Source organism: Caretta caretta, chromosome 1 (genome assembly GCF_965140235.1).
Source record: "Caretta caretta isolate rCarCar2 chromosome 1, rCarCar1.hap1, whole genome shotgun sequence".
In the NCBI taxonomy this organism is placed as follows: domain Eukaryota; kingdom Metazoa; phylum Chordata; order Testudines; family Cheloniidae; genus Caretta; species Caretta caretta.
The window spans coordinates 266071751-266097535 of record NC_134206.1 but is presented as its reverse complement, the minus strand read 5'-3'; the positions used below and the strand labels follow the sequence as shown (position 1 = coordinate 266097535).

General features: G+C 43.2%; 1 protein-coding gene across 4 annotated transcripts in view; it reads right to left on the bottom strand.

The window, feature by feature from the left end:
• Nucleotides 1–15030, bottom strand: part of AGBL3 (AGBL carboxypeptidase 3) — a 60411-nt gene extending 45381 nt beyond the window's left edge. For all 4 annotated transcript variants that reach the window (XM_048835357.2, XM_075124259.1, XM_048835358.2 and 1 more), the window contains exons 1-5: nt 14982–15030; nt 13250–13352; nt 10247–10307; nt 8670–8852; nt 1136–1243 (exon numbers count right to left, since the gene is read on the bottom strand). In XM_048835357.2, coding sequence (XP_048691314.2) covers nt 1136–1243; nt 8670–8852; nt 10247–10307; nt 13250–13336 — 439 coding nt within the window. In that variant the 5' untranslated portion in view covers nt 13337–13352; nt 14982–15030. The remainder of the gene's footprint in view (nt 1–1135; nt 1244–8669; nt 8853–10246; nt 10308–13249; nt 13353–14981) is intronic.
• Between the last annotated feature and the right edge of the window lie 10755 nt (nt 15031–25785).

Sequence of the window (25785 nt, the reverse complement as noted above, 5' to 3'; positions counted from 1 at the left end):
TTTATACTATGACCTTGTCAACTCTCTTAAGTTAAACAGAATCAGGTTGGGGGACTACTTATCCCCTTAGAGATCTGTAGTTAAGTAGTCCCCTAACCTGATTCTGTTTAACTTAAGAGAGTTGACAAGGTCATAGTATAAAGTGATAAGTTGCAAACAAGATACTAAGAGTCTCCTGCCAACATGTATCTCCAGTTTTATCCCTGCAATTATGGAAGAAAATCATTTTTGAACGTTCATACTCTCTTTGCTCAAATATTATGAAAACATCACTAGAGAGAGATTAATTAACAAACTAGTTTCAGGCTAATTCCCACTGATGTTCAGAAACTGCTTGAACTGCACTTTTAAAGTTGTTAATAACAAAGGTTAAGATTTTGTCTCGGTTATTTTTAGTAAGTCACAGACAGGTTGCAGGCAATAAGCAAAAATACACAGCAGCCCTGACCTGTCCCTGACTTTTACAAATAATGTGGTGGGAGAGAAAGGGCCAAGGGAGAAGGAATGACACTGGATCTAAATGGAGGAGACTGATAGCATCAGCCCCACTGCCACGAGGAGGCACTGCCCTGGCTCCAGACCCTGCCACAGCTGCAGGACGGGGGCACACAGCAGCAGCTCTGGCTACAGAAGCAGGGGACAGTGGAGGGGGGGTGGGGCGGGGGAGGGGATGCACAGGCCCAGCTTCAGCTTCAACTCGGCTGAAGCTGCGGGTTGGAAGAGCACAGCCACAGATCCTGCAGCAGCTCCGAGGAGGGTGCAAAGCCCCTGCTCCAGCCAAAGCCATGGGTCCAGGATGCACAGCCCTGGCTCTGCCTCCACTGCTGACAGCTGAAACCAAAGTCATGGAAGTCCGGTAAAGTTACAGAATCTGTGACTTCCCTGACCTCAGTGACTAAATTGTACCCTTATTAATAACATAAGCAGAATCCAAGGATGGGGAGAGAGCTCTAATTTATGTCTATATCTCCAGATATAGAAGCTTATCCAAAACTCATTAAAATCATGGGAAAGACTACTACTGACTTAAACTGGCTATGAATCAGGCCCCCCAAAAATAAAAGAAACCCAGTCAATCAAAATGGGTGCCAAAATTACATGCACCTTGTAATAACATTTCACAATGTGCTCCCACCTTCATCTGCTAAATAAACCACTGTGTCCTCTCTGGGATATTGGAACAGTGGCTCAAGTTCCAGGCCCGTTGGGTGGTACAGTGGCTCAGGCTCACGGGGAATCCAGTCTGAAAAAGAAGAGACAGAGAGAGAGCTAAACTACAAAGGGTGTCCATCACAAATGAAGGCTCTGAAAGCTGCTCCTTGATTCTTCTCCCTGCTTGTCAGGCAGCAACTTCAAAATGGTTTGTGGTAGGAATAAATGAATCATGCCTTTTGGAAGATCAGAATTTTTCTTAGGTTTATACAAGGGTTTTATAAGCTCATACTTTACCTTGATAATTTGCCTTTAAAAACATCATCTGAGTGGATGTCATGTTTTGGGGTGCAATTCAGAGCAGTAAGAAGTTGTATCACTGCCTAACCTGTAACCGGGGGTGCCTTAAACCCTGGCTCAGAGCCCAGACACCAACAGGCAGCAGATAAGAATACAGTTCCGTGTGTGCATGTGCTGGGCAGCTCTGGTTTAGCACTTTGACCCCAGCAGCCTGCCTACAATACAACACCCCCACCCTTGTCTCCACCAGCCTTGGTTACTATTTACAGGGTGATACCAATACACTCCCTGTCCCGAATTTTCCCCAAACCATCTGCCCTGTAGTGTCCAGTCTTCTCCTGGAACTCAGAGAAGTAATAAGTTTCTTTGCGCCTTTAAAGAGACAAAAGCACCGGTTATTACTTAAAGTGGAGTTAATAATTATTCAATTCAAACCCAGCACTAGATTGGTTTAGATTATAAATAAAACAAGCGTATTAACCAAAAGAGAGGTTTTAAGTGAGTTCAAGTTCAAGAGCTGAAGACAAAATGGTTACAAGCAAATAAAAGTAAAATATGCTTTATAGTGGCTAAGGGCTTTCTACACTTGAAATGCTACGGCAGAACAGCTGCAGTGCTGAAGCTACAAGACTGTAGCATTTCAGTGTAGACGCTACCTATGCCAATGGGAGCGGTTCTCCCATTGACATAGATAATCCACCTCCCTGAGAGGTGTAAACTAGGTTGATGGAAGAATTCTTCCATTGATCTAGTGCTGTCTACACCGCGGATTAGGTTGTCTTAACTACTTCACTCAGGAGTGTGGATTTTTCAGAAATATAGCTGGGTCAAGCTACCTTTTTAGTGTTGACCGGAACCAAGACTTAACTCAACAAGCTACAGCCTTGGTTCAAGGTAGATTTCTTACCAATCTCCTTCTTTCCAGCCATGGCTGGTTTTTTCTCAGTTAGAACCTTTCACCAAAGTACAAATGCTGGTTTCCCTTGTCTTCCTATGTGAAAGATCTTTGGCTAAGCAGGTTTCTCACATATATTCAGTTCCCACAGACTTCAATTCCCACAAATTTCACTTGGTTGAAGGACTCATCTTTCTCAATTTGCAAGAACTCTGGCCCCTTCTGTCTATCCAGTGATGGATGCCAAGATGGCTTTTTTTCTCTCCTTATATCTTCCCAGACTCACTGTTTTGTCTCCAGATTCAGGATGACCTCATGCTGTTCTTCCTTCCTGTGGGCTTCCCATCCCCCTGCTGACTGGTATGTAAATGGGGCTTCCATTGTTTTTGGTCACATCTTGCTTAATTTCATTAGAGACAGGTAGATACAGTAAAACCTGCCAAGAGCGACCACTCATGGGAGTTAGCAAAAGTGGTCACTTGTAAGAGGTGGTCTCTTTTCAAAGGTTTGCACACCAGAGAGTGGTGGTGTTCCGTGGCCTCTGCAGGTAATCGCTCGTGACAGGTGGTCTTTTTTCAGAGGTGGTCTTTAAAGTAGGTTTTACTGTAGCTGCCTTCCCTCCTGTCTAGGAGAAAATCTGTTTCTCCTTTTGTTGGGTCACAGACTTTAAAGCATAATACCAGTGAGTATTCATAATTCCTCACATAGAGTTAACACATACATTTTACAATTATATGAATCACCAATGTGTTATTGGTTATCATAATAGACCTTACTTGATACACTTTTATAATACAGCAATATCACATACAATCAGCTGATTCAATTACTTATCACTTGATGTTCAGACCCCTGCAAGAGGCTCTCTTGCCTACTCATTAGATTGATGGCTTTGTTTACCTTCTATGTAAATGTACCTTCATTGTCTGTGCCAGATGACCAGGCAGCTCAGACAAACAAATACACATTTGTTTGCCCAAGGCAGACTGTGCTTATGCATTGCTTGCCAAACTCATTTTAAGAACTTAATTCTAGCACATATTCATAACTCTTTGTACACACCTTGTACATACATCACACAAGAATATGCACGATCAGTGAATTATTTGTTTTCCAATGATATCTTACATGTCCCCTTTTGGATACAGAGTCTGACAAGAGTGTTAGGTGTAGTGAGTATGTCAGGTCTGACAAGAGTTGCTGACACAAAGAGTGAACCACAAATGGGCATCTGTGTCAAAGTGGGTTACTTTAAAAAAAGATGAGTGTATAGGGAAAGAGGAGAAAGAAACATAGGTGATGAAGCTCTACTGGCCATAGTGGCTGTTTGACCAAAACCAACAGATAAGTGACTATCTTAACTCAAAGGACAAGGGTGTTGCAGAAAGAAAAATGGAAATCCACATGGTTCAGAGATGCATACAGCTTGTTAAAGGTATGGATAAATTTATACATGATGACTGTTTGCTAGGATTATTTAACTTGTAAAGAAAAGTCAGCAAGACTGGAGTATTCAAACTATGAAGGACACATCGAAAGTGTAGCTGTCCTTCCTTTTTACCCTACCCTAGGATAAAAGAACAGAGTAGTCAATTGATTAAATTAAAGGGCAATAAATTTGGACCACAGTTTTAGTACCTATGAATAATTCTCATTCACAATTCGAAATAAAAACAAGTATTGGATGGGAGGGTGTATTATTCTCTGGTAAAACTGATTTTCTACATTCCTGTACTACTCCTGATAATGCTAGTGACTGGAAGTCTATCAATTGATATATGTCACTGTTGTTAACACTCTGGATCTTTGCTTATGACATGACTAGAACTCTCAGCCCATAAAACAGTTTGTAAGGCTGTGGCTAGAGGCTCCAGTTACAGCTATCTGCACATTCACATGAAGGGTGTCAAAACAAGCCCCACAGAATCAGACGTACAACTTCCATTATTGATAATGGGAGACTGCACAACTCATTCTCTTTGTTAAAACTGCCCACTCAATATAAGAAAGTGCTGTATCAAACGAATGATCATGCCTCCTCCATCATACCACGGGCCAGGCATATAGGTACAGAGGTGTTCATCTGTACATTTTAAATTTTAAGAAGTGTTTATATATTTGAAATATTACGTCCTCACCTCTTCTTCGGTCAAGGACAAAGGCAAGAACTGGAGTTGTATGAAAAGAGATGTCACATATCTATAATATGGGCTGCAGATTTTTCCTCCCCTAAGGAAGGGGGAGCAGAAAACTTTTTTGCTATAGAGAAGCCAAGCAAATTTGGGATCCTAGAGAAAAGTAAGAGACATTAAACATGTTTTGCTGCAAAGTTCACCTTTAAACCATTAATCAAGAGGTGAAAGTCTCCATTATTCCCATTACTAGTAGTCTTCTGAATGATCCGGTTCCTGTAATAATTTCCAAAAATAATGTGATTTTGATTTAACTCCTTTTCCTCCCCTGCAGTTAATGTATATTAGAAAGGGGTTGATAGGATGTGAGGGAGAGATATTCCTGGTGGAATTCTGCATCACTGCGCATGTGCAGAATTCATGTCCCTCACAGATTTCTTTGCTTCCCCACAGAAAAATGACTTCTGATGAGGAAGCAAAGGGAAGCCTCAAGAGTGGTCATGTGCCCCTCCCCAGCAGCACAGGCAGGTCAGTTTGGGCTCCTGGAGCAGCCAGTAGAGACATAAATCACCGCCGACGGAGGGGAAGGGGGCTGGTCAGTCTTGTGTGTGATAAAGAAAGACACTGTGTCCCTCTCACATGCTATTGTGGCACGCTTGGCATGGAGGGGCAGGGCTTTGGGTTGTTTCTGACGAAGCAGGCGTGGGGCAGTCTCTGTCCCCTCAGGCAGAGCAGAGTGTAGCAGCCTCCCTGCTCAGTAAATTGTTCCCATTGTCATTGTGAGGAACTGTCTCAGACTGACGTGTCAAAAGAGGAGATTTTGGAACAAATTGATAAATTAGACACTAATAGTCATGAGGACAAGATGGTATTCATCCAAAAGTTCTGAAGGGACTCAAATATGAAATTGCAGAACTATTAACTGTGGCATGTAATCTATTGCTTAAATCTCTGTACCAGATGACTGGCAGATAGCTAATGTAACGCCAATTTTTGAAAAAAGGCTCCAGAGGCAAATCTGGCAATTACAGGCCAGTAAGCTTAACTTCAGTACCAGGCAAACTGGTTGAAACAATAATGAAGAACAGAATTATCAGACTCACAGATGAACATGATTTGTTAGGGAATGTGCAGCACCACTCAAAAACTCTAACACAGTGGTTCCCAAACTTGTTCTGCCACTTGTGCAGGAAAATCCCTCAGCCCACGCCGCTTCCAGCAGCTCCCATTGGCCTGGAGCAACGAACCGCGGCCACTGGGAGCAGCGATCAGCCAAACCTGCAGACACGGAAGGTAAACAAACCAGCCAGGCCTGCCAGGGGCTTTCCCTGCACAAGTGGTGGAACAAGTTTGGGAACCACTGCTCTAACAGAATGTTTGGAACCATTAGGAAAGGGACAGATAATAAGACAGAAAATATCATAATGCCACGATATAAATCACTGGTACGCTTACACCTTAAATACAGTGTGTAGTTCTGGTCTCCCTATTTCAAAAAGATATATTATAATTGGAAAAAGAACAGAGAAGGGCAACAAAAATGATTAGGGTTATTGAACAACTTCCATATGAGGAAAGCTTAAAAGACTAGGACTGTTCAGCTTAGAAAAGAGATGACTGAGAGGGGACATGATAGAGGCCTATGAAATCAAGAACGGTGTGGAGAAAGTGAATATGGAAGTGTTATTTACCCTTTCACACAGCACATGAATCGGGTACCCAATGACATAAATAGGTAGCAGGTTTAAAACCTACACAAGGAAGAACTTCTTCACACAACGCACAATTAGCTTGTGGAACTCATTGCCAGGGGAAGTTGTGAAGGCCAAAAGTATAACTGGGTTCAAGAAAGAATTAGATAAGTTCATGGAGAATAGGTCCAACGATGGCTATTAGCCAAGACGGTCAGGGATGCAACCTCATACTCTGGAGGTCCCTAAACCTCTGACTGCCAGAAGCTGGGAGTGGACAATAAGAGATGGATCACTCTATAATTGTCCTGTTTTGGTTATTCCCTCTGAAGCATCTGGCACTGGTCACTGTGGGAAGACAGGATATTGGGCTAGATGGACCATTGATCTAAGCCAGTATGGCCATTCTTATGTTCTTATGACCTGGAAGATTTTTTATATAAAAAAATAATAAGTAATGTTTCTTCCTGCTTGTTTTTTATGTTAGAAATATATATCCACTGAAAGATGCTGTTGTGACCAGGGGTCAGATGGAAGGGAGACAGGAAAGAGGAACGGTAGTGATACTCTTCCAACGTCTGACCACAAAATAAGCCCCACCCACCTATCACTCACATTTGATTGTGCAGATGTTCAAACTATGATCACATATGCTCTCTGAACTCCTTGGCTCAGCTCCCTCTCAGTAAGGTCCACATACAACCATGGTTCTGCTTGGCTTCCTTTGGGTGATGCCTGCTGATATTTTGCGCTTGATTCCCCCTGGTGTGAGTTCAGCTAACTTGCTTGGGGTACCTGTAAGGCTCTTTGGGATTGGCTCCTTCTTGACTAGGGACAGGAAAAAATGGCAGTACTCTTCTGAAGCCACTCACTACCGGTGCCAAAATAAACTGTTATTTGCAGTATTGTGCAGCTCTTCATAATATGATATTCCCTCTCCTTTTATACATACTTTGATGAGCAGCAAGTTAACAATGTTGACATTTAAAGTATTATCTTTGGGCATCTGAGTTAGCACACATTGAGATGAATGGGTCATGCCTCTTGGAATTATTATTTTGGATTCTGCAAATGTAGGCAGATTTCACTGAATCAGTTAGCCTCAAAAACATGACTCAAGTGTACCTCCACAAACAAAACAGTTAGAGACTTACTTTTGCTTTTTAAATTAAAGTTTATGATTCTGGAAAACAAGCAGGCAGCATGAAAAAGGTGCTGTACCATGCTGTATCACACTCTACCACCATTTACCAGATGAATTGGAGTCCTGGTTATGATTGAAAAACTAGTGAAGTTATAACGTCACTAGAGACAAGAGAATGAAAACTGGGAAAATATTTTTAGTAATTGTGTTTAAAACATTACTTTTTGTTTGGTTTTGACACCTATTTATCTCTCATTTCTAATGAGCGCTTGGGAGAAACATAGCTTTTGTTAAAGAGTGAACATCCTCATCCCTTCAATTAAATTGTGAAGGCTCAAAATATACAATCATGGGATCCTCAAGAAAATATTTAGTTAACCCAGGGAAGATCAGACTTGATTTTTCTTACACACACACAAACTTCCAAAATTTCATCTATCATAAAATAGTAAAATGGGGCATAAATCTAATTTTTAAAATATCTTTTGCAGGTCTCCTTTGCAGAACCAAGTCTAGAATGAAGTTCAGACACTTTCCTTTGTTCTAGATATTAGACCACATGTTCTCTTGCAATCCTGCTGTACAAAGAGAAGACTCTATTCTCTCAACTTTCCCCATGGCACCCCACTCAATTCATTTTCTGGTGTGCTTTTTGTTCTCCCTGAACAGACTTACTCAAGGCTGATCTTAGGTGTCAAGACAGATGCTGACTATGTTAAAATCCACATGAACAGCAATCTGATAATTACATTTTTATAATACAATTGTTTGTACATGTTAAATGACACACTCTCTGCATAAGAGAGACAAGGTGGGTGTGGTATAATCTTTTATTGGCCCAACTTCTGTTGGTGAGAGACAAACTTTTGAGCTTCCACGGAGCTCTTCTTCATCTCTCTGAAAGCTCAAAAGAAGTTGGTCTAATAAAAGATAATACCTCACCCACCTTGTCACTCTAATATCCTGAGACCAACACAGCTACAATAACACTAGATTATCTGTATGACTGTTTCCAAAAATACAATTTTATTTATATGCTCATTTTGACAACAAGTGTGTCCCTCCCTACTAAGTGGGCGATCGAAACCCAATCCTATACTATTCAAGTCAGCAGGAGTTTGATCACTGACTTTAAGGGGAACAGAATCTGGGCCATCAACAGTTCAATCTCATCTCAGAAAAGCACATGATCTCCACTGATTGCTCCCAAACCACAGTGAATTTTATCAGTAAAGCACAGAGACTGGAAAGGAAAGTTCTTAATAGTGTCCCAATAGCTTTGATAAAGATTCATTTGTAAAAAATTATGAAAAGTTAAGTATTAATATTATTATTGACCAATATTTAGGACTTACCAATGTGCTCAATTCTATCCCTGATGACCTCACATTGGTGTGGCCAACGTATTAAACTCAGGTGACGTGCAGGAGATATGCCATAAAGATTGCGAGGCTCACGAAGCCGGGGTACCCATCTCCCAGAGTTATATGCCAAGACAATCTGTTTTGTCCGTGGGAAAAGCTGATCACAAATGGAATCTATGTGAAAATGAAAAAATACACTAGTCTCTTCATTCCTTCAAGTGACAGCATGCAAAGCCAATTGGTCTGAAACTAATGGATAATCCAGTACCGCAGACTGGTTTCATGAATTTACTGTCATCCCACTGAAAAAAAGATCAATGCTGCATGCTATAAATCACCCTGAATTTAAAAAGCTGAGTTAAATGGACAATGGATTACATCTATCACAAAATACATCAAGTACTCTGCTATAAGTAATAAATAGGATAAATATTTCAAGCCAGGACCTTTCATTTGAGTCTTTGTAGATATGTATTAGCATCTTTTAATAGAGTTAGAAAGGATTTGTTTCATGTAATCTGGAGCAAGTCTCTTAGTTATACTTGTTAGGGGTGTTGAATGCAGGAGGAACAGGGGCACAACCAGAATTTTCCTAAGGAGGGGGGCCCAGGTAAGGTCACGGGCCAAGTAATAGAGGTTACATTCTGAGACGTTCACATCTGTGTATAGGGTTCCTCACCTTCATACTGCTGCATGGCACATGTATGTCCTCACTAAGTCGCCATCTCTCCTTCTGGAGAGGGCCCGGAAGAGGTAGAGGAAGTAGCATGAGGAAATTGCAATCCAGGGTTCTAGGAAATGGGAAGTTGGGTCTGGGGGTGGGAAGGGAGGTGGATGAGGAGTTCTGGCCAGTCTCTCTCACCTGGGTCCAAGTCTTGGACCCAGGGAAGAAGTAGTGAATGAAGCTGTCAGCAACTGGCCAGAACAGGGGCAGGAGCACCTCCGGCATGCCACAGATCCAGAAAACAAGGTCACCATCTTCTCATGCTGCCTCCTCCATCTCTTCCACTTCTGGGCTCACTCTGGAAGGAGAAACAGCTGTCTGGCGAGGACTTCTACAGGAATTTGTTGTAGCGCCTGTGGCCAAGGGTGAGTTGGGTCCTGGGCTCATAGGTCCCTCTCTCATTGCACCCCTGGAGGGAATGTTATCTTTTCAAAGTGTTCAGTTTGTCCTGGCTTACTACTTTCTCTGGGTCTGCTTTGTCTCAGCACAACAAATAGAGACTGGGGTAACGCCTTTTCATCTCTGGGGACCTGGGTTCAAATCTAGATTATGTCTAGAGCACGTGGAAAAGAAATTAGTTTAGCTGTCTCATTTTCATTCCTAGTGGATAAATGTTCACATCCTGAAGCCACCACACAATTTGGCAAGATCAATAGTTTCTGATCAAAGGAATGCAGCAACTTCTCACTGAGGTGCATTAGCTGAACAACTGCGTGAGGAAGCATACATAGCTTTTGCTCAGACTACACTTGGCTCTCTTGTCACTTGCATGAGCACTAACCTTCTCATCCTCCCTTGTGACCTTGCAGTGAAAGTGTATGGGAATAAATGGAAGGGTTCTAACCTGTGAAAAATGCACACTGCTCAAGATCTTCTGCCACAAATGGGTTAAAGGGATCTTCATCCTAAAAATAAGACAACAGGATAGGCTCCTCTTGTTTCTATTTAACCAAAAGGAAGCAGCAATAGCATCTGTCCTGGTACCTGTTCTAGAAGGATAAGGGGTTTTCAACAGTGAGATTACTCACTTGTTCATTATTATTATGAAAACACTATATCATAATGAAAACATTTCAGTGGCGGGGGAGAGGAGGACATGCCACTAAGGGAATGCGTTTCAACAAACATTGCAAATATGAGGAACTGACCACTCCCTGCATAACTGATCAGCTTCCATTTGGTCAATTACCTTGACAAATGAGCATGACTAAATATATTTTGCAGGAAATCTGAACAGAGCAGATGCCAACTCCAACCAGCCAGACAAACTATAGGAAACTAGAAGGCTCAGAGGATTGGTAAAGGGATATTTAGTCTTCTCTCTTTGTAAACCAATCTGAAGTTACAGTTATAGCAGAAGTAACTGAAAGTTGTTAGGTTTCAGAGTAGCAGCTGTGTTAGTCTGTATCTGCAAAAAGAAAAGGAGTACTTGTGGCACCTTAGAGACTAACACATTTATTTGAGCATGAGCTTTCGTGAGCTACAGCTCAAAAATTATAACAAAAAGTTGTTATTAATGGCTGTTCAGAGGTCTACGAAAAATGAGTTTGACAAGTGTTTATATCACAAAAATTCCCAATTTCACACTTGGCACTTTTGTTGCCAGTTTCAGTAGAGAGACCAATGTTTAAAAGAGCCATAGAGAGGAAATTACTGTCTTGACCCTGAAGGTGATTTTGCCAGGTCAAGGTTGGAACATTCTAGCAAGGCAATATGAAGGAGCATGAACTGCTGCTGGTGCTGCCTATCCTGTATATTTTCACTTAATACAGTACTTCGCCTATAAGGCTGTCAAAATGGCACCCCTACCATTAATATCACATTAATGTAAAAAACCCACCTTCCTTCCTGAAATACCTTGGAACATTTCTAACTCTAAAACTGTTTCACAACTGCAGCTGGAAATTCTGATTTATTTGTGGACACTACATTAATATTTTAAATATTGTTATGAGCTGAGTAAAATCTCATTGAAATTAATAAGTTTGTAAACATGCCCTTCATTTAAGATATTTGTAAGGAACAGATAAGGGGTGACACCCAAAACAAGGCATAATGGAGTTTGCAGAGAAATAGCACCATGTGGGCAGAGTATTCCACTCATTAGCTGTTGTGTGTGGTCAAAAAGACAACCTGGAGTGCAAACAAGAAACTGAGAAAGACTCAGAGGCAGAGCAAGAAAGCCAAGCATCAGCCTATGGCCCTGGCAGAAGGCTAGAAAAAAGGTTTTGAGGTGGTGATGCTGGCAGAATGAAGCTTGGGCCTGGAAGCTCAGAAACTACTCCTTTTGGCTTTGGTTCCTCCTGCCTTTGCAGAAGAACTTTGCACATTCCTTGAAAATAAACAAGACTGCATCAAAGAAAATACCAGACTATCATCAATTTGTACTCCCAACTGGAACAACCTACAAGGTCCCAAACTTTGACTAGCTGCTTGGATCAAAAAGTAACCATACATGGTTTCTGAAAATTTACCTAGAACAGAAGAATATGATGACAAGATTTTCAGAAATGACTAAATTTGTTTCAATTTTTGGATGCCTACTGGAAACACCTTATAGGGCTTGATTTTCAGATGATTGGTGCTGAGCACTTTTCAAAAATCAGGCTCCTTTACTGTCTCTCAAGTTAGGCACCCGAAAATTGAGATATGCAAAATCAGTAGTCACTTTAACATCTCAACAATCCCAAAGCATTACTATTGGGTTAACCCAGCAGCAACCTAGTAGTGTTAGTTCTCTGTACTGGCATGTGGGAGTCCTTGCTTTGATTCCCTGTCATGCTTTCTCAGACAGGGGGCTAGAAATACCCTGGAGAAGTGAATTCACAATCCCCACCCCCAGGGAGAACAGGGTAGGAGGAAGGGTGTTACATTACTCAACAATGTAAAACCATACTGTTCTGAACAGTATCAGTGGTGAGCTCAAAAGGGGTTCCACTTAGTTCTGTGCTAAACGTGTGGTTTCAAAACTGGGGTCTATGGATCAACAGTGGTCCACAAAACACTTGTTGGTAGCTGTGGAGAGCTAGCTAGTGACATGGTGTTGTCTCGCCTCTTGCTTTTGGCTGCTAAGCCATTTTAAAATAAGTTAAAACTACATCAGTGTTTTCATATTACTTTTCCATGAAAACAACTGATGTAGTTGCCCCAGGATGTTAATCGCAAATGTGAGAGGAGGTGTGTGTGAGACAATGTCTCAAAGATTCAATCCACCCTACAAAAAAGTTTGAGAAAAGCATGGGAAAATATAAGGCATGAGGGAAAAGACAAAACTCTGGACTCCCTCAGAGATGAAGAGAAGAGGAAGTAATTACCATCAGCATCATCACATACATCTCTCGGTTTTGTTGATATGCTATGACATCACTTCACTACATGTTTGTAGTTTGGAAGTAATACAAAAGAATGTTGTATTGGAAAATAGCTGAGAAACCAATCAGACCCCTGTGCAGACCTCAATCCCTGCATAAAGTTTGCTGTAGGACTGGGGACTGTATTTTTACTTTGTGCATTTGATAGTACTCTGTGTATACCCAGTGGCACTGGTAAGTTTTCCCTGTTTGAACAGGATAGTGGAGATAAAAATATTTTAAAAATAGGAAAATGTGGTCATAAATCCACACAAACTGACAGGGAAACTCAGGGGAAGGTGTAATACCTGAAATTACTTTTAACTCTTTTTTTAAAAAGTGGCTAGGTTTCAAGATCACAGGACCTCTTTAAAGTGGGGAACTGGAATCAGATGTCATCAAGTTTGCATAGAAAGCAAATCATATTATATTGATTGGTACATTATAAATAAATAAATAGATACATACAAAAGGATGAAGGCCAAAGGGAGACGTACCGAATTGTATTCATCACTTATTATGCGATTTATCAGCTGCTTATCCTTGTCTGAATCTTCTGACATAATCTTCAGAAATGTGAACATTAAATTGTTCTGCAGACTGTGAAATACATTACAATTTCAAAATGACTGTTTTTACACTCTTTCTACACAAATAAAGGGGCAGCAAGGGTGGGATTCCTCCTGAAATCTCTGCCTTCTATGAAAACAATGAAGAATCCTGTGGTACCTCAAAGACTAACAGATTTATTTGGGCATAAGCTTTCGTGGGTAAAAAACCCACTTCTTCAGATGCATGGAGTGAAAATTGCTCTGTAATTTTCACTCCATTCATTTGAAGAAGTGGGTTTTTTACCCACGAAAGCTTATGCCCAAATAAATCTGTTAGTCTTTAAGGTGCCACCGGACTCCTCGTTGTTTTTGTGGATACAGACTAACATGGCTACCCCCTGATACTTGCCTTCTATGAAAATATTTCTTTACAGTGACAAACAATTAGGCATTATGCCACCAAGAGAGGTAGTCAAAATGCCATCACTAGCTGCATTCAAGGAAAGATTAAAACAAACACTAGAGAAAGCCATAAAAGGAAACCCTTTGGAAAAGAGAATAGAATGGATTATAACTAGATCTCCTGGAAGATCTTTGGGATGGTGTTTACATTAACCTTTTCTCTAAAAATTTCCCAATGTTGCTAATACCAGCACAACTCCTGCTGTGATAGCAACGGAGATAAAGCTAGAGGGTGGAACTGGAATATAGGCATCAGCAGACTTCCATGCCAGAGAATTCTCTACTGCACTTTCCTCACAGACCCCTCAATAAAGGGAAGGGATGTGGTTGTAGAAGGCAGATGTGCCAGAGCATACTGTGTTCTAACTATTCTGCTGGCCCAAAGAGGGGCACCGCAACAAAGCAGACCTAGGCTGCTCTGACTGATGGCAGGAACTCAAACAGTCCCTGATTTCTTTCAGAAATGGAGCAAACTGTAAAGGTGATACACAGCCATCTTTGCCTCCACACTGAACAGACCTTAGCTTGGCTGCTGCTCGGAATCAAGACCTCTATTTATTTGATTCTTTTTCCCTGTGAAAAGATTCAGATTTTGCAAAGTAGCAATCAGTTTAAACTGGCATAATTCTTGTTATTTTCACGGTTGCCCCCAGGGTTCTGAACAGCAGCATGAAACAGAACAATTTTCTTTATTTTACTTGGTTGCTGTTTGGCAAAGTTACCAGCTGAAGTGAAGGCCCTGGAGCAGCGTTCTGCTGCTGAGTAAGATGATTCATGGTTTACATTGGGAAGGATTTTTTCTTTTTTTTGGTGCTAGACGCTTTCACTTTCAAAAGTGAAATAATAAATTCTGCACAGATTAATAGTTCAGGTCTCAGTGATCCTGGGGGCATCTGGGCAAGTGCGTTTTTCAGACTCTCTCTACACAACTCAGCAGGTTAACAGGGAGAAGGACGTTCAGGGAGGGGAAGGAGGCTTAATTTGCTGCCTCTGAATCTTTGTCCACCTCAGATGCCCTGGCCCGGGCTTTCTTTAGCAGCTGGCCACAGGCTGGCGGGCATGTCCCGTATGACACGTCTGACCCTCTCTCAGGGACGTGCTCCTGGAAGTCCCACCCCATCCTGTCCAGGCCCCATTCTACCTCCACTACACCATCCACAGCACCCCCAATCTACACTCACCCCGACAGCCCGCCGCACACCCCTCCCCCACTCACCCCGCTATGCAGCCACTCACATCCCCTTCCCCCCTCCACGCCAGTGCCGCCTCCGGGCCCCTGGCCGCGCCCGCCATACCTGAGCCCCGCCCCAGCCCCGCCCCCTCTGGGCGCGCCCCGCCCCAGGCCCAGGCGCGGAGCCCAAAGGGGCGGAAATCCCGCCCATGAGCGGCTGCCCGGTTGCCTCAGCAACCAAGTTCTCCGCCCGTCTCGCGAGAATTCTGCCCGCTGCCCGCCCCCGGGATGACCCCGACCCGCGGGGGAGGCGCAGAGGCCACGTGCCGGGGGCGGGGTGAATAGTTCCCAGGCTGTAGCGGGGCCTCTTCCGCCCGGGCCCCGCCTGCCTCGTGTCCCCTGCTCCCTGTGATTGGCCCTCAACGTCCCCCTTTGCCAGGCACCCCGCAGCTGCCCTAATAGGGAGGAGCCACCGTCAGCCCCCCCAGGTTGCCTCCAGCTCATACCACTGTCAAACCGGAACAAAGCTGGGGTGTTTCTGGCTTGTGAGCCCTTGGGTTTTCCAGCTTTCCTCTGCGGCTAGACACTTGCTTTAAATGATTCCATCTATAAAGCAAGAAAGGGGGGAGTCTCATGTAATCCCCGGGACTCCGGGAGCTGGGGCTTTATGCTACAAGAGTTGGCAACTCTGAGACCAGTCTAGGCTGGGATTTGGGGGAAATCTCCCAATACTGCACTGTATGGCCTCCTGTGCAGCTCCCCTGATGGGTATTGATGGTGGGCGGGGGAGCATTAGTGCAGATTGCTTTTTCCACTGGAGAGCTGAGTTGCAAATAGCAACCCAAACCCCTCATCCCCAGCCCCACCCCAGAGCCCTCAGCCCTCTCCCACACCCCAACTTGGAGCCCCCTCCCACACCCTGAACTCCTTGTTTCTGGCCCCACCCCAGAGCCCACACCCCCCAGCGGGAGCCCTCACTCCCTCCTGCACCCCATCCCCAATTTCGTGAGCATTCATGGCTCGCCATACAATTTCCATGTGGCCCTCAGGCCAAACAGTTTGCCCACCCCTGCCCTAGATCAAAATTTTCACATGGTTCCAGCTGGTTACTAAGCATTTAAAAAACTAGCATTGTAATATAACCCAGAAGAACCAACTAAAATGTTTCAACTAGGGTTTTCATTTGCATGATCAGAGACTGTCCTCGTTTCTCTAGAGCTGAGGCTCAGGGTCATGAGGAATTGAGATTATATAGGTGAGGCAGTGCACAAAGCAGCATAACCTAATGGCTAGAGTGCTGGACTAGAATTCAGGAGACTTGGGTTCTATTTCTGGCTTGGCCACTAGCCTGCTGGTGACTTTGAACAAGTCACTTGACCTCTCAGCCTCAGTGTTCTGATCTGTGAAGTGGGGATAATGATATGGACCAAGGGTGGCCACTTGTGCATTTCTGAAATTCAGGACGTTCTAGTACTGCTGGGAATGCTGTGGGCTTGCCCTCACTAGTGTGACCTTGCCTGCCTGGTGCATGTGATGTCAGACTACATGGGAGATGCATTTTTGAAGAGCGTGCTGCTTCTCCTATACTGATGTGATATGTGCAAGGTCATGCCGGTGGAGTGATGCACTCTTCAGAATAAAGAAAAGGAGTACTTGTGGCACCTTAGAGACTAACAAATTTATTTGAGCGTAAGCTTTTGTGAGCTACAGTTCACTTCATTGGATGCATTCAGAATGTCATCCCCCCGTTATACCAGACAAAACCACATCCAATTTTGTCTCGGTGCCAGATCGGACAAGCCTTAAAAAGCAGGACTGCCTAGTTCAGTGGTGCCCAACCTTGTTACACAGGAGAGACACATAAAACTAAGAACAACCTTGTGTGGGCCAAACAGATTCTACATATTTTAATAAGATTTAAAGTCACCTGTATTGATTTCTATTTTAAGTTCAGCTTGTTTTGTATGTAATTAGATAGGTTATTTCTATGTATGGTATTGTTTATTTACACACTTGTGTGACCTAAAATGATGTAAACACGATGACAAAAAACTAACGAATTGCCTGTTAATATATTGTGTTGAAGTAGGCCCCGGGCCTTATGAAATGCTCTGGTGAGCTCTGTATGGCCCATGGGCTGTAGGTTGGGCACACCAGGTCTAGTTTAAAACCAGATGCATGGCCTGCCTATACAACAGACAAAATGCTTTGAAATCTACTGAAGAAGAGAGCTGTATAAGAGCTAGTGTTAAGGCTGTGAGAAAGTTGTGATTTTTTTTGGTTCAAAAGTTGCAGCCACAGTTTGTTAAAACTGCAGTTTTGGAGCAGTCAGAAGTACCACAAAAGGTAGTGTGCGGGGAGCAGGTGTGTGTAGGCAGCTGTGGGGAGACAGGACCTAAACTCTTGTTTTGTAACTGACTAGATGTTGAGTTGGCAGCAGGGTCCTTTACCTTCCTATGGGGCTGGATACCTCTCCCCCCGCAGTTCTGTGTCTGGCTCTCTCCTCTGCATCCCCTTTCCTCCCCTCTAGCAGGAGCCCCAACTCTTGTCCAAAGCACCAATGAAGGACAAACTCACCAGTGCTGCCCCAGGGTTGGTGGTGCTGGCCCTGCTTGGGACAGACTCTGCCTGCGTCACCATGCTGGGGCCTTGCCGACTCCCCTCCCCACTTGCTGCTGGGCTCTGGGGTCTCTCCCTGTTCATCCTGCTCCTGGGTAGCCAGGTGGCCCAGTGAGCTGGAGGTGGGGGAGCCTGGCCCTGATCTGCACAGCTCCCAGGTCCTCTCCTTGTCTGCCTCCACTCCCACAGCAAGTGCCAGGACGCAATGCCAATTACTCAGATTTGGCCCAGATGCCCCTCCGCATAACAGAGGGATGTCTGGGCCAAATTGGAGAAAATGGCAATGCAGAAAAGTTGCAGTGAGTGTGGAAAATTGCAGTTTCCCCAACAAAATTGTGGACCGCCATTTTTTTTCAGCCTTATTTATACTGCCTTTGCTGCTTCTGTATTGTGTATGGAAGACAGCAGTTTCCAAGGGCTGTAAATCCAGCACTTCACAAGAGCTCAAGTTCACAGTACAGTAAAAGGAGTAACATACCTTGCTATCAAAGTAAATATAATCAAGTAAACCTTGCCCCTAAATCGTGCAAATAAATATTAATTAACCACCACCTCCTCCTAGGTCTTCATGCTGTTAAACAGGGTTAAAAGTAATTTACCTTAAATGCTGGTTTTTCTTTTGGGTCCCGCAGGATTATTCCTTTCAACTTCAGTTGTTTTAAACAATGCCATTGAAATGTTGATGTTACTGAAGGGTTAATAATTAGGGATTAGTAAATACAAATATGAAATTGGGTATGTGGAAGACTGAGAAGTCACTTTCTTAAAACAGTAGCCTTCCTTTTATGCTGCATGTTTTGTAAACTTTTGAGCCCTAGATAAATAATAGATTCTGTTGGCTTTCTTGACTTGCTAATGAGAAGGCAGCATCATGAAAGACAACCCCAATCTATTGTTGCAGGCAACTGTCAGGGATCTAAGAGTGGCAGTGAAGAAGGGTGAGGAATGATATAAACAAAGAAATTAAGAGTGAAAGTCCATCTAGACCTCCCCCAACTCTGGAAAAGTACATTGACATACAGGAGAAATGGTACAGTACTATGAAGCAAAAAGAAAAGGAGTACTTGTGGCACCTTAGAGACAAACCAATTTATTTGAGCATAAGCTTTCGTGAGCTACAGCTCACTTCATCGGCTGTAGCTCACAAAAGCTTATGCTCAAATAAATTGGTTAGTCTCTAAGGTGCCACAAGTACTCCTTTTCTTTTTGCAAATACAGACTAACACGGCTGCTACTCTGAAACCTGTTGTTATGAAGCAATCATTCTTTCAGGTTAATGAAATGGAACAGACTAAGTGATGAAATTATAGAGAGACAAAAAGAGGCTGAGCATGGCTAGCATTTGGATATTAATTTTTATTCCTGTAGTATTTGTCTAACTCAGCACTTGCTATGTAAATTACCATGGAGAGGAAATTTAGGTTCCTCTTATTAGTATAATATGTTCATCTTGTGACTTCCAAAGGATCCTATTTCTCACTGCTGAATCATTACAGCAGGGAGGCTTCATTTAACTGTTGACTTGCTGAGGGGCAATACATGGCAAATTGGACACAGAAAATGTGTCAGGCCTCTTCCTTTCTTAGGACGGAGAATTCAGAAAAGGGGGCCCTGTAAAGGATGCACCATAAGAACAGAAATCTCTAGCTTATGATTTTTCTGTACTTGCCTGATGTTGGATCAAATTGCATCCAATAGAGGCACTCAGGGATCATAAAGTACTCATCCTTGCATGGAGCCTATACAGTGACTAGTGAGAATAGTGACATCATGTCCCCAGAGGTGTGCAGTATTGCAAACTTGATTCTTTCCACACTCTAACTCAGCATTCTAGCTAACTAATTACTGGGACTGAATTGTGTAGGGGCTCAGACTTTAATGGGGGTGGATAGATGGCATTGAGATTGCAGGGGTAATCGGGGTAGTGGCAGTTAAAGAGAGGGATAAAAGAAGTAGTGTTGTATAAAAGTAGATTGTATTTTCTAAATGGACAACCTAACCTATACTCTCTATTACTGAGAGAATCCTCACTCATTGCTCTACTTGCTTTCTACAACCAACTCTCTGTATAACTTTTCATGAGTGATGTACCTGAATACTTGGATGCTAATATCTAAACTGTATTCTTGAATTTATTCACCTAAATTTGGGTTATTGTTGATTTTGCGCTATATGTATCTTCTGACTTTAAAAGCAAACCTTGTATTTGTGGATAATCTAAGCACTATACCCAGATGTTCTATATAATTATTTAACATTAGATTTAATAAAAATTTTAAATCTGTAGAAGAAAATTTAGACTGGACATGGCGAATTACTGTAATGGCATAAGTTGTAATGAAATGCATGTTATGAGTTACTGACATTGCACTCCCTGCAAAGGGTTAAATACAGAGTCTTGCCCAAAGGACTTCCCAAGGACTATCTACAGTCCTAAAGGGGATTGTGTGGGTTAAGCAGTCTCTTTCTTCTGCACCATGAAGAAAAGGAGTACTTGTGGCACCTTAGAGACTAACCAATTTATTTGAGCATAAGCTTTCGTGAGCTACAGCTCACTTCATCCGATGCACACAAAGGTTCTTGAAAGCCTGAGGCAAAATCTGAAACTGAGGCCCTACCCTTACAAACACACACACACACACACACACTACACAAGGGGGTGCAAAAACAGGTCAGTTACAAAAACAAAAATGTGAGGCCCTAGGTGTGGGGGTTGAAGAGCAAGCTCGCCTTACAGTCACCCTGTTGCTCAGCCACAGCTTCAGTCCTGCTGGTCTGGGGCCAGACTCCCCACTCTGGGTGTTGTGATCTGGCCCACAGGATCATAACACTGGTGTTGCCGTCCCAGGCGGAAGATCACAAAGTCACTTGGTTTGGGGGTCTTCTCAAATTGGGGCCCCAGGGCAAGCTGCCCTCCCCAGGAGGTCCTCATTCAGAGAAATTGGCTTTCTAGTGAGCATTAGTTATGTTTGAACTTGTCTCCTGCAGTAATGGCTTGGGAAAATATGATACTAGCTGCTATAACTGTTGAAAAGCTATTTGCTGTAATGAAAATACCTTGACGTGTTCTCCAAAAATGGATGGGAGTTTTGCTGTTTTCTTCACAGGGAGAAACACTGGGGCCTCTACCTGTATAATGGTAATAAGTTTTGTGATTGTGCAAGCCTTAAAGTGGTTTATTGCATAGGTGAAACCAGGATCATCACAATTTGACCCACACATCTGGGGGAGAACTACTTTCCTCTGTGATTATTTCCCATAAACAAAAAGAAAAGGAGTACTTGTGGCACCTTAGAGACTAACCAATTTATTTGAGCATGAGCTTTCGTGAGTAGCTCACGAAAGCTCATGCTCAAATAAATTGGTTAGTCTCTAAGGTGCCACAAGTACTCCTTTTCTTTTTGCGAATACAGACTAACACGGCTGTTACTCTGAAACTTCCCATAAACAGTTATATAACACCCTCTAGTGTCACGTACAGAACGGATGTTTCTATTTCTCTGTAGGAAAGCCACTCCTGAGATATGAATGCAGATGTGGAATATCTGCCCCACTCAAGAAATTGCTTGAAATTAGACATGTCTCTTTCAGACAGCACTTTCCTACCACAGTGTTTTGCTGCCTCACATAAACTAAAATATTGTTTAAAATAACAATATCCAAAGCACCACTATTTTACAACAGAGGCTTTCCAACACCACAAGTCAGTCAGAATTCTACTCAGATAGGTTTCAGAAAGGATCCTGATGCTTATGCTGAAAAATAACACTGATTGTTTAATTTACTGAAGATTTAACAATTGCTTGCTTTATACTCTATTTCCCCCCAAATGCAAGTAAGGGCTCAGGATAGCAGCTATGTGGCCTAGTGGAAAGTACCCTGGACTGCGGTTCAGGAGACCTGCTTTTTATTCCTGGTTTGCTGTGAGGCATTGGGTAAGTCACAGCCCCCTCCGTGCCTCAGTTTCCCCATCTGTAAAATGGGGATAATGATACTGACCATCCTGTATAAAGTGTTTTGAGATCTCCTAATGAAAAGCAATCTATAAGAAGCTAGCTCTTAATATTACGAGTTGCTTGACTTGCTTCAGCTATATACACTGGGAACTAATCCTAGAACAAAAGGTTAGAAAATAACTGTATACTCGAATGTAGTGGCTCTCAACCTTTCCAGACTACTGTACCCCTTTCAGGAGTCTGATTTGATTTGCGTACCCCCAAGTTTCACTTCACTTAAAAACTACTTGCTTACAAAATAAGACATAAAAATACAAAAGTGTCACAGCACATTAATACTGAAAAATTGCTAAGTTTCTCATTTTTACCATATAATTATAAAATAAATCAATTGGAATATAAATATTGTACTTACATTCCAGCGTATAGTATAGAGCAATATAAACAAATCATTGTCTGTACAAACTGACTTTGCTAGTGCTTTTTATGTAGCTTGTTGTAAAACTAGGCAAATATCTGGATGAGTTGAAGTACCCCCTAGAAGACTTCTGTATACCCCCGGGGTACACATACCCCTGGTTGAGAACCATTGCTCTAATGGTTATTAATATTAATTATTTGTATTACCATAGAGCCTAGAAGGCATAATCAAGGTCAGGACCCCGTTGTGATGGGTGCTGTACAAACTATTCCTGGGGGAATTCTGCACCACTGTGTGTGTGCATATTTCATGTGCCACACACACACATATTTGCAGAAAATAGCTTCTGCTGAAAAGTTGCTGCAGTTCCTCCTTTTACCCATCAGATGGCGTTGTGGCGCTAGAATAGAGCAGCAGCTCCCAGCAGAAAATAACTTCTGCAGTTCTGCCTTTTCCCCCACCAGAAGGCGCTGTGGCGCTAGAATACAGCAGCCACTCCTGGCAAGCCCCGGACAGGATAGGGAAGAGAAAGAGGGTACCTTCTTCACAGCACCTGTGGGGCCAGGTCAGGAGACAGGGGCTATGGGGAGACAGACAGCATGGGGTTTCTGGGGGAGTCAGACAGGGGCTCATAAGGGCTAGTGGGGGAGGACATATTGGGGCAAGGGCTGGATGGGAGTCGAGGTGTGGGGCCACATGGACAGAGGGGGAGGGGGTCCAGAGCTACAGGGGGGGAAGGGGTATGGCTGAGTGGGGGCACAGAGACACATGGGGATGGGGTGCAGGGACATATGGAGTTGAGAGGATAGGGCTGGCCAAGGGGGTGCAGGGACACATGGGCAGAGGAGGAGGAATGAAGAGCTACAGAGGGGTGGCTGAGTAGGGGCACAGAGACAGGGACAGGGGCAGATGTACCTGACTGAAAGGGAGAGGCTAGGGGTCAGGTAGGGTCTGCATGGGGTTGCTCCCTAAAAATCCCTCTCCAGTCCCCCCCTTCCCCCAAACCTGTTCCATGCTTTCCCCACCAATACCCAACAACCTTTCAAATTTATACCCAGGCTCCTTCTCAGCAATTACTTCCCTCTCCCTCAATTCTTTCATTACCCCTGACTCCCACAAGCCTTTGCACTGCTTCTGAAGGGTTCAGGAAATATGGTTCTGTACTGTAGTTTAAATTAATTATTACTCACAGTTCTGTATTAATATGCCTAGTAAGAAATCTATTTGTCAAAAAACATTTTCTGTATCTTTTTTTCTTGTCTGTATTGTTACAGACATACTTGCTGACAGATATTTTGAAATAAATTACCAAAATAATTGAAACTGGTGATTATATTGTGTTATTTTAACAAATAAAATATGCAGAATTTTGCAGAATTTTAAAATATTGTGTGCAGAATTGTTAATTTTTGGGCACAGAATTCCCCCCAGGAGTAAAACATTTAGCAAGAGACAGTTGCTGTTTCAGAAAGCTAATAAGAGACAAAGGATGGGAGGAGAAATACAGGGGTGAAGTGTCTTTTCCAAAATCACACAGTAGCAGAGCTGGGACTAGAAACCATGTCACCTGGTTTCCAGTTCACTGCCCTAGCCACTGGATAATACTGGCCCTACTGAATGATTTTAGTGAGATGTTATGGTACGTTGTTTTCTTGCTTGAAAAAAAAATGTTTTGGCAGTGGTATTCACTAGATTTACAACATTTTCTTTTTGCTTTGAATAAGAAACATTATCACACTGTATGCTAAGCCCAAATTAACTATGGATTTCAGAGTAAGTACCTTAAGGTTATTGTTTGATATTCTAAGCTAGAATTTGTGTGTGTTTTTGAAATGTTTGAAACTATTCTTTTAAAACCAGTGATTGAGCACTGAGAGGTAGTGCTTGAGCCAGCTCTCTGGTCATGCTGAGTACTAATTAGCTTCCCTAGAGAAGGCCTAAGTGGGCAGAGGTGTGCCTGATTACCAGGCCAGATTGGTTGCAAGGGACTCAGTGAGCCAATTAGCCGATTAATAGGAAAGCTGAACAGAAAGGCAGGGGAAGGAGACACATGGAAAACAGTGCTTGATTTGTAATGAAAGAGGTGCCAGGGCTCAAGCAACTTTTTTACTTTCATAAGACACAGCAAGCCCAGAGATGGCGGGGCTCAGCCTTGGCATAAATTAAGCACCGATAGAGGGCTAGGAGAGGGCTTGGTGCCTGGTTTTTGCCCCTCGCTGCAGGACTCACCAAACTTTGTGGGAATTATTGTTGTAGTAGCTTGGTTTGCTCTCTTATAAATTCCTGCAGGCTCTTTTGTTGCTCTGTCTACGAGGGCAAGCAAGAACTGTTTTTCTGTATAGTGGGATTCTTAGAAGGCCTGGAGGGTTTTCTGCATCTCTCTTTACTGCTCTACCACCCATTACAGTGTTTCTGCTAGCACCCAAACTGCCAGACCTCTTCAGAAGCTCCTCCATTCACACAGATTCAAGCAAATCCCAGACAGATCCCCCACCGGTGACTGGGTGGTGTGCCACACCTCTGTCTCTTCTTCAGACTCACAATAGTGAGACTTTCTTGTTTGTAAACACCCCCTGTAGTTTATTTATAGTCTTTTAATCCCTCTACCAATACGTAGGTGTGTCTCCACATCTTTACAACTTTCTAGTCATTTTTCCTGAAAGGGAAGAGGAGGTAAGGTCTCTACTCAGAGACCTTCCTTCAGCAGGATCTCCTAACCCTCTATTTATCTCTATTATAGCCCTTCTGTGTCCTTTTATACAGCTTCTCTGTTAACGGGATAATTGGCTCACTAGTGCCAATCTGGAGTCTGGACTGGTAATCAGCTACACCTCTGTCCAATTAGATCTTCTCCAGGGGAACCTGTTAAGTATCAATAGTGACAAGAGTGCTGCTTCAAGCACTAGCTTTTAGTACTCTGTTTTGAACAGCTATATTTGTTACTGCTGTGCGTGTAAAGGAATTGTGAATATTATGTTACTTGATCAAGAATCTTGTATAAACTTTGAGAAAAATGCTTCTAATGTATTTTCTCTTTTGTTAATTTTTCTAGCTTGGTATAAGTATCAGAATGCTCTAAGGATGTTTCTTCTGTTACTAAAGTAGACAGCTTACCCTCAGGGTATGTCTACACTGGCAGAGTTACATCGCAGGCAGTTACAGCACCGCACAGAGAGCACTGAAGGGAAACCGCTGATGTGTGTTCACACTGTCAGCTGCTACACAATAGCATGTTCACACTTGTGGCACTTGCATTGGTATTCAGAGTGGTGCACTCTGGGAAGCTATCTCACAGAACATCTCTTCCTCTTCTGCCACTAAGAGTTGTGGGAAGGTGGAGGGGGTCACGGGGCATCCTGGGTCCAGTCCCATGATGCATTGCTTCGCATACCAGCAATCCCTGTGCTTCCGTCCACATTTGGTGCCATCTTCCAACGGTTTGTGTACTGTGCGCCCTGCCCTGCCTTTTTGGACTGCAGAAATGGATCCCGAACTGCTGATCGGTATCCTGCTCGCTCTGACCAACACGTCACAAGTGGCAGTGGAGTTATTCTTTAAACAACAAAGGCAAGAGGAGCGTGACATTGATCTCACCACACATAGTAGCTACTACACGAGATTGCTTGTGACATTCCTGGAGGTGCTGACCACAGTGGAACGCCACTTTTGGGCTCGGGAAACAAGCACTGAGTGGTGGGATCACATCGTCATGCACTTCTGGGATGATGAGCAGTTGCTGCAGAACTTTCAGATGAGGAAAGCCACATTCATGGGACTGTGTGAATGGGAATGTGAGCTCGCCCCAGCCCTGCAGCACAAGGACATAAGAATGAGAGCTGTCCTGTCACTGGAG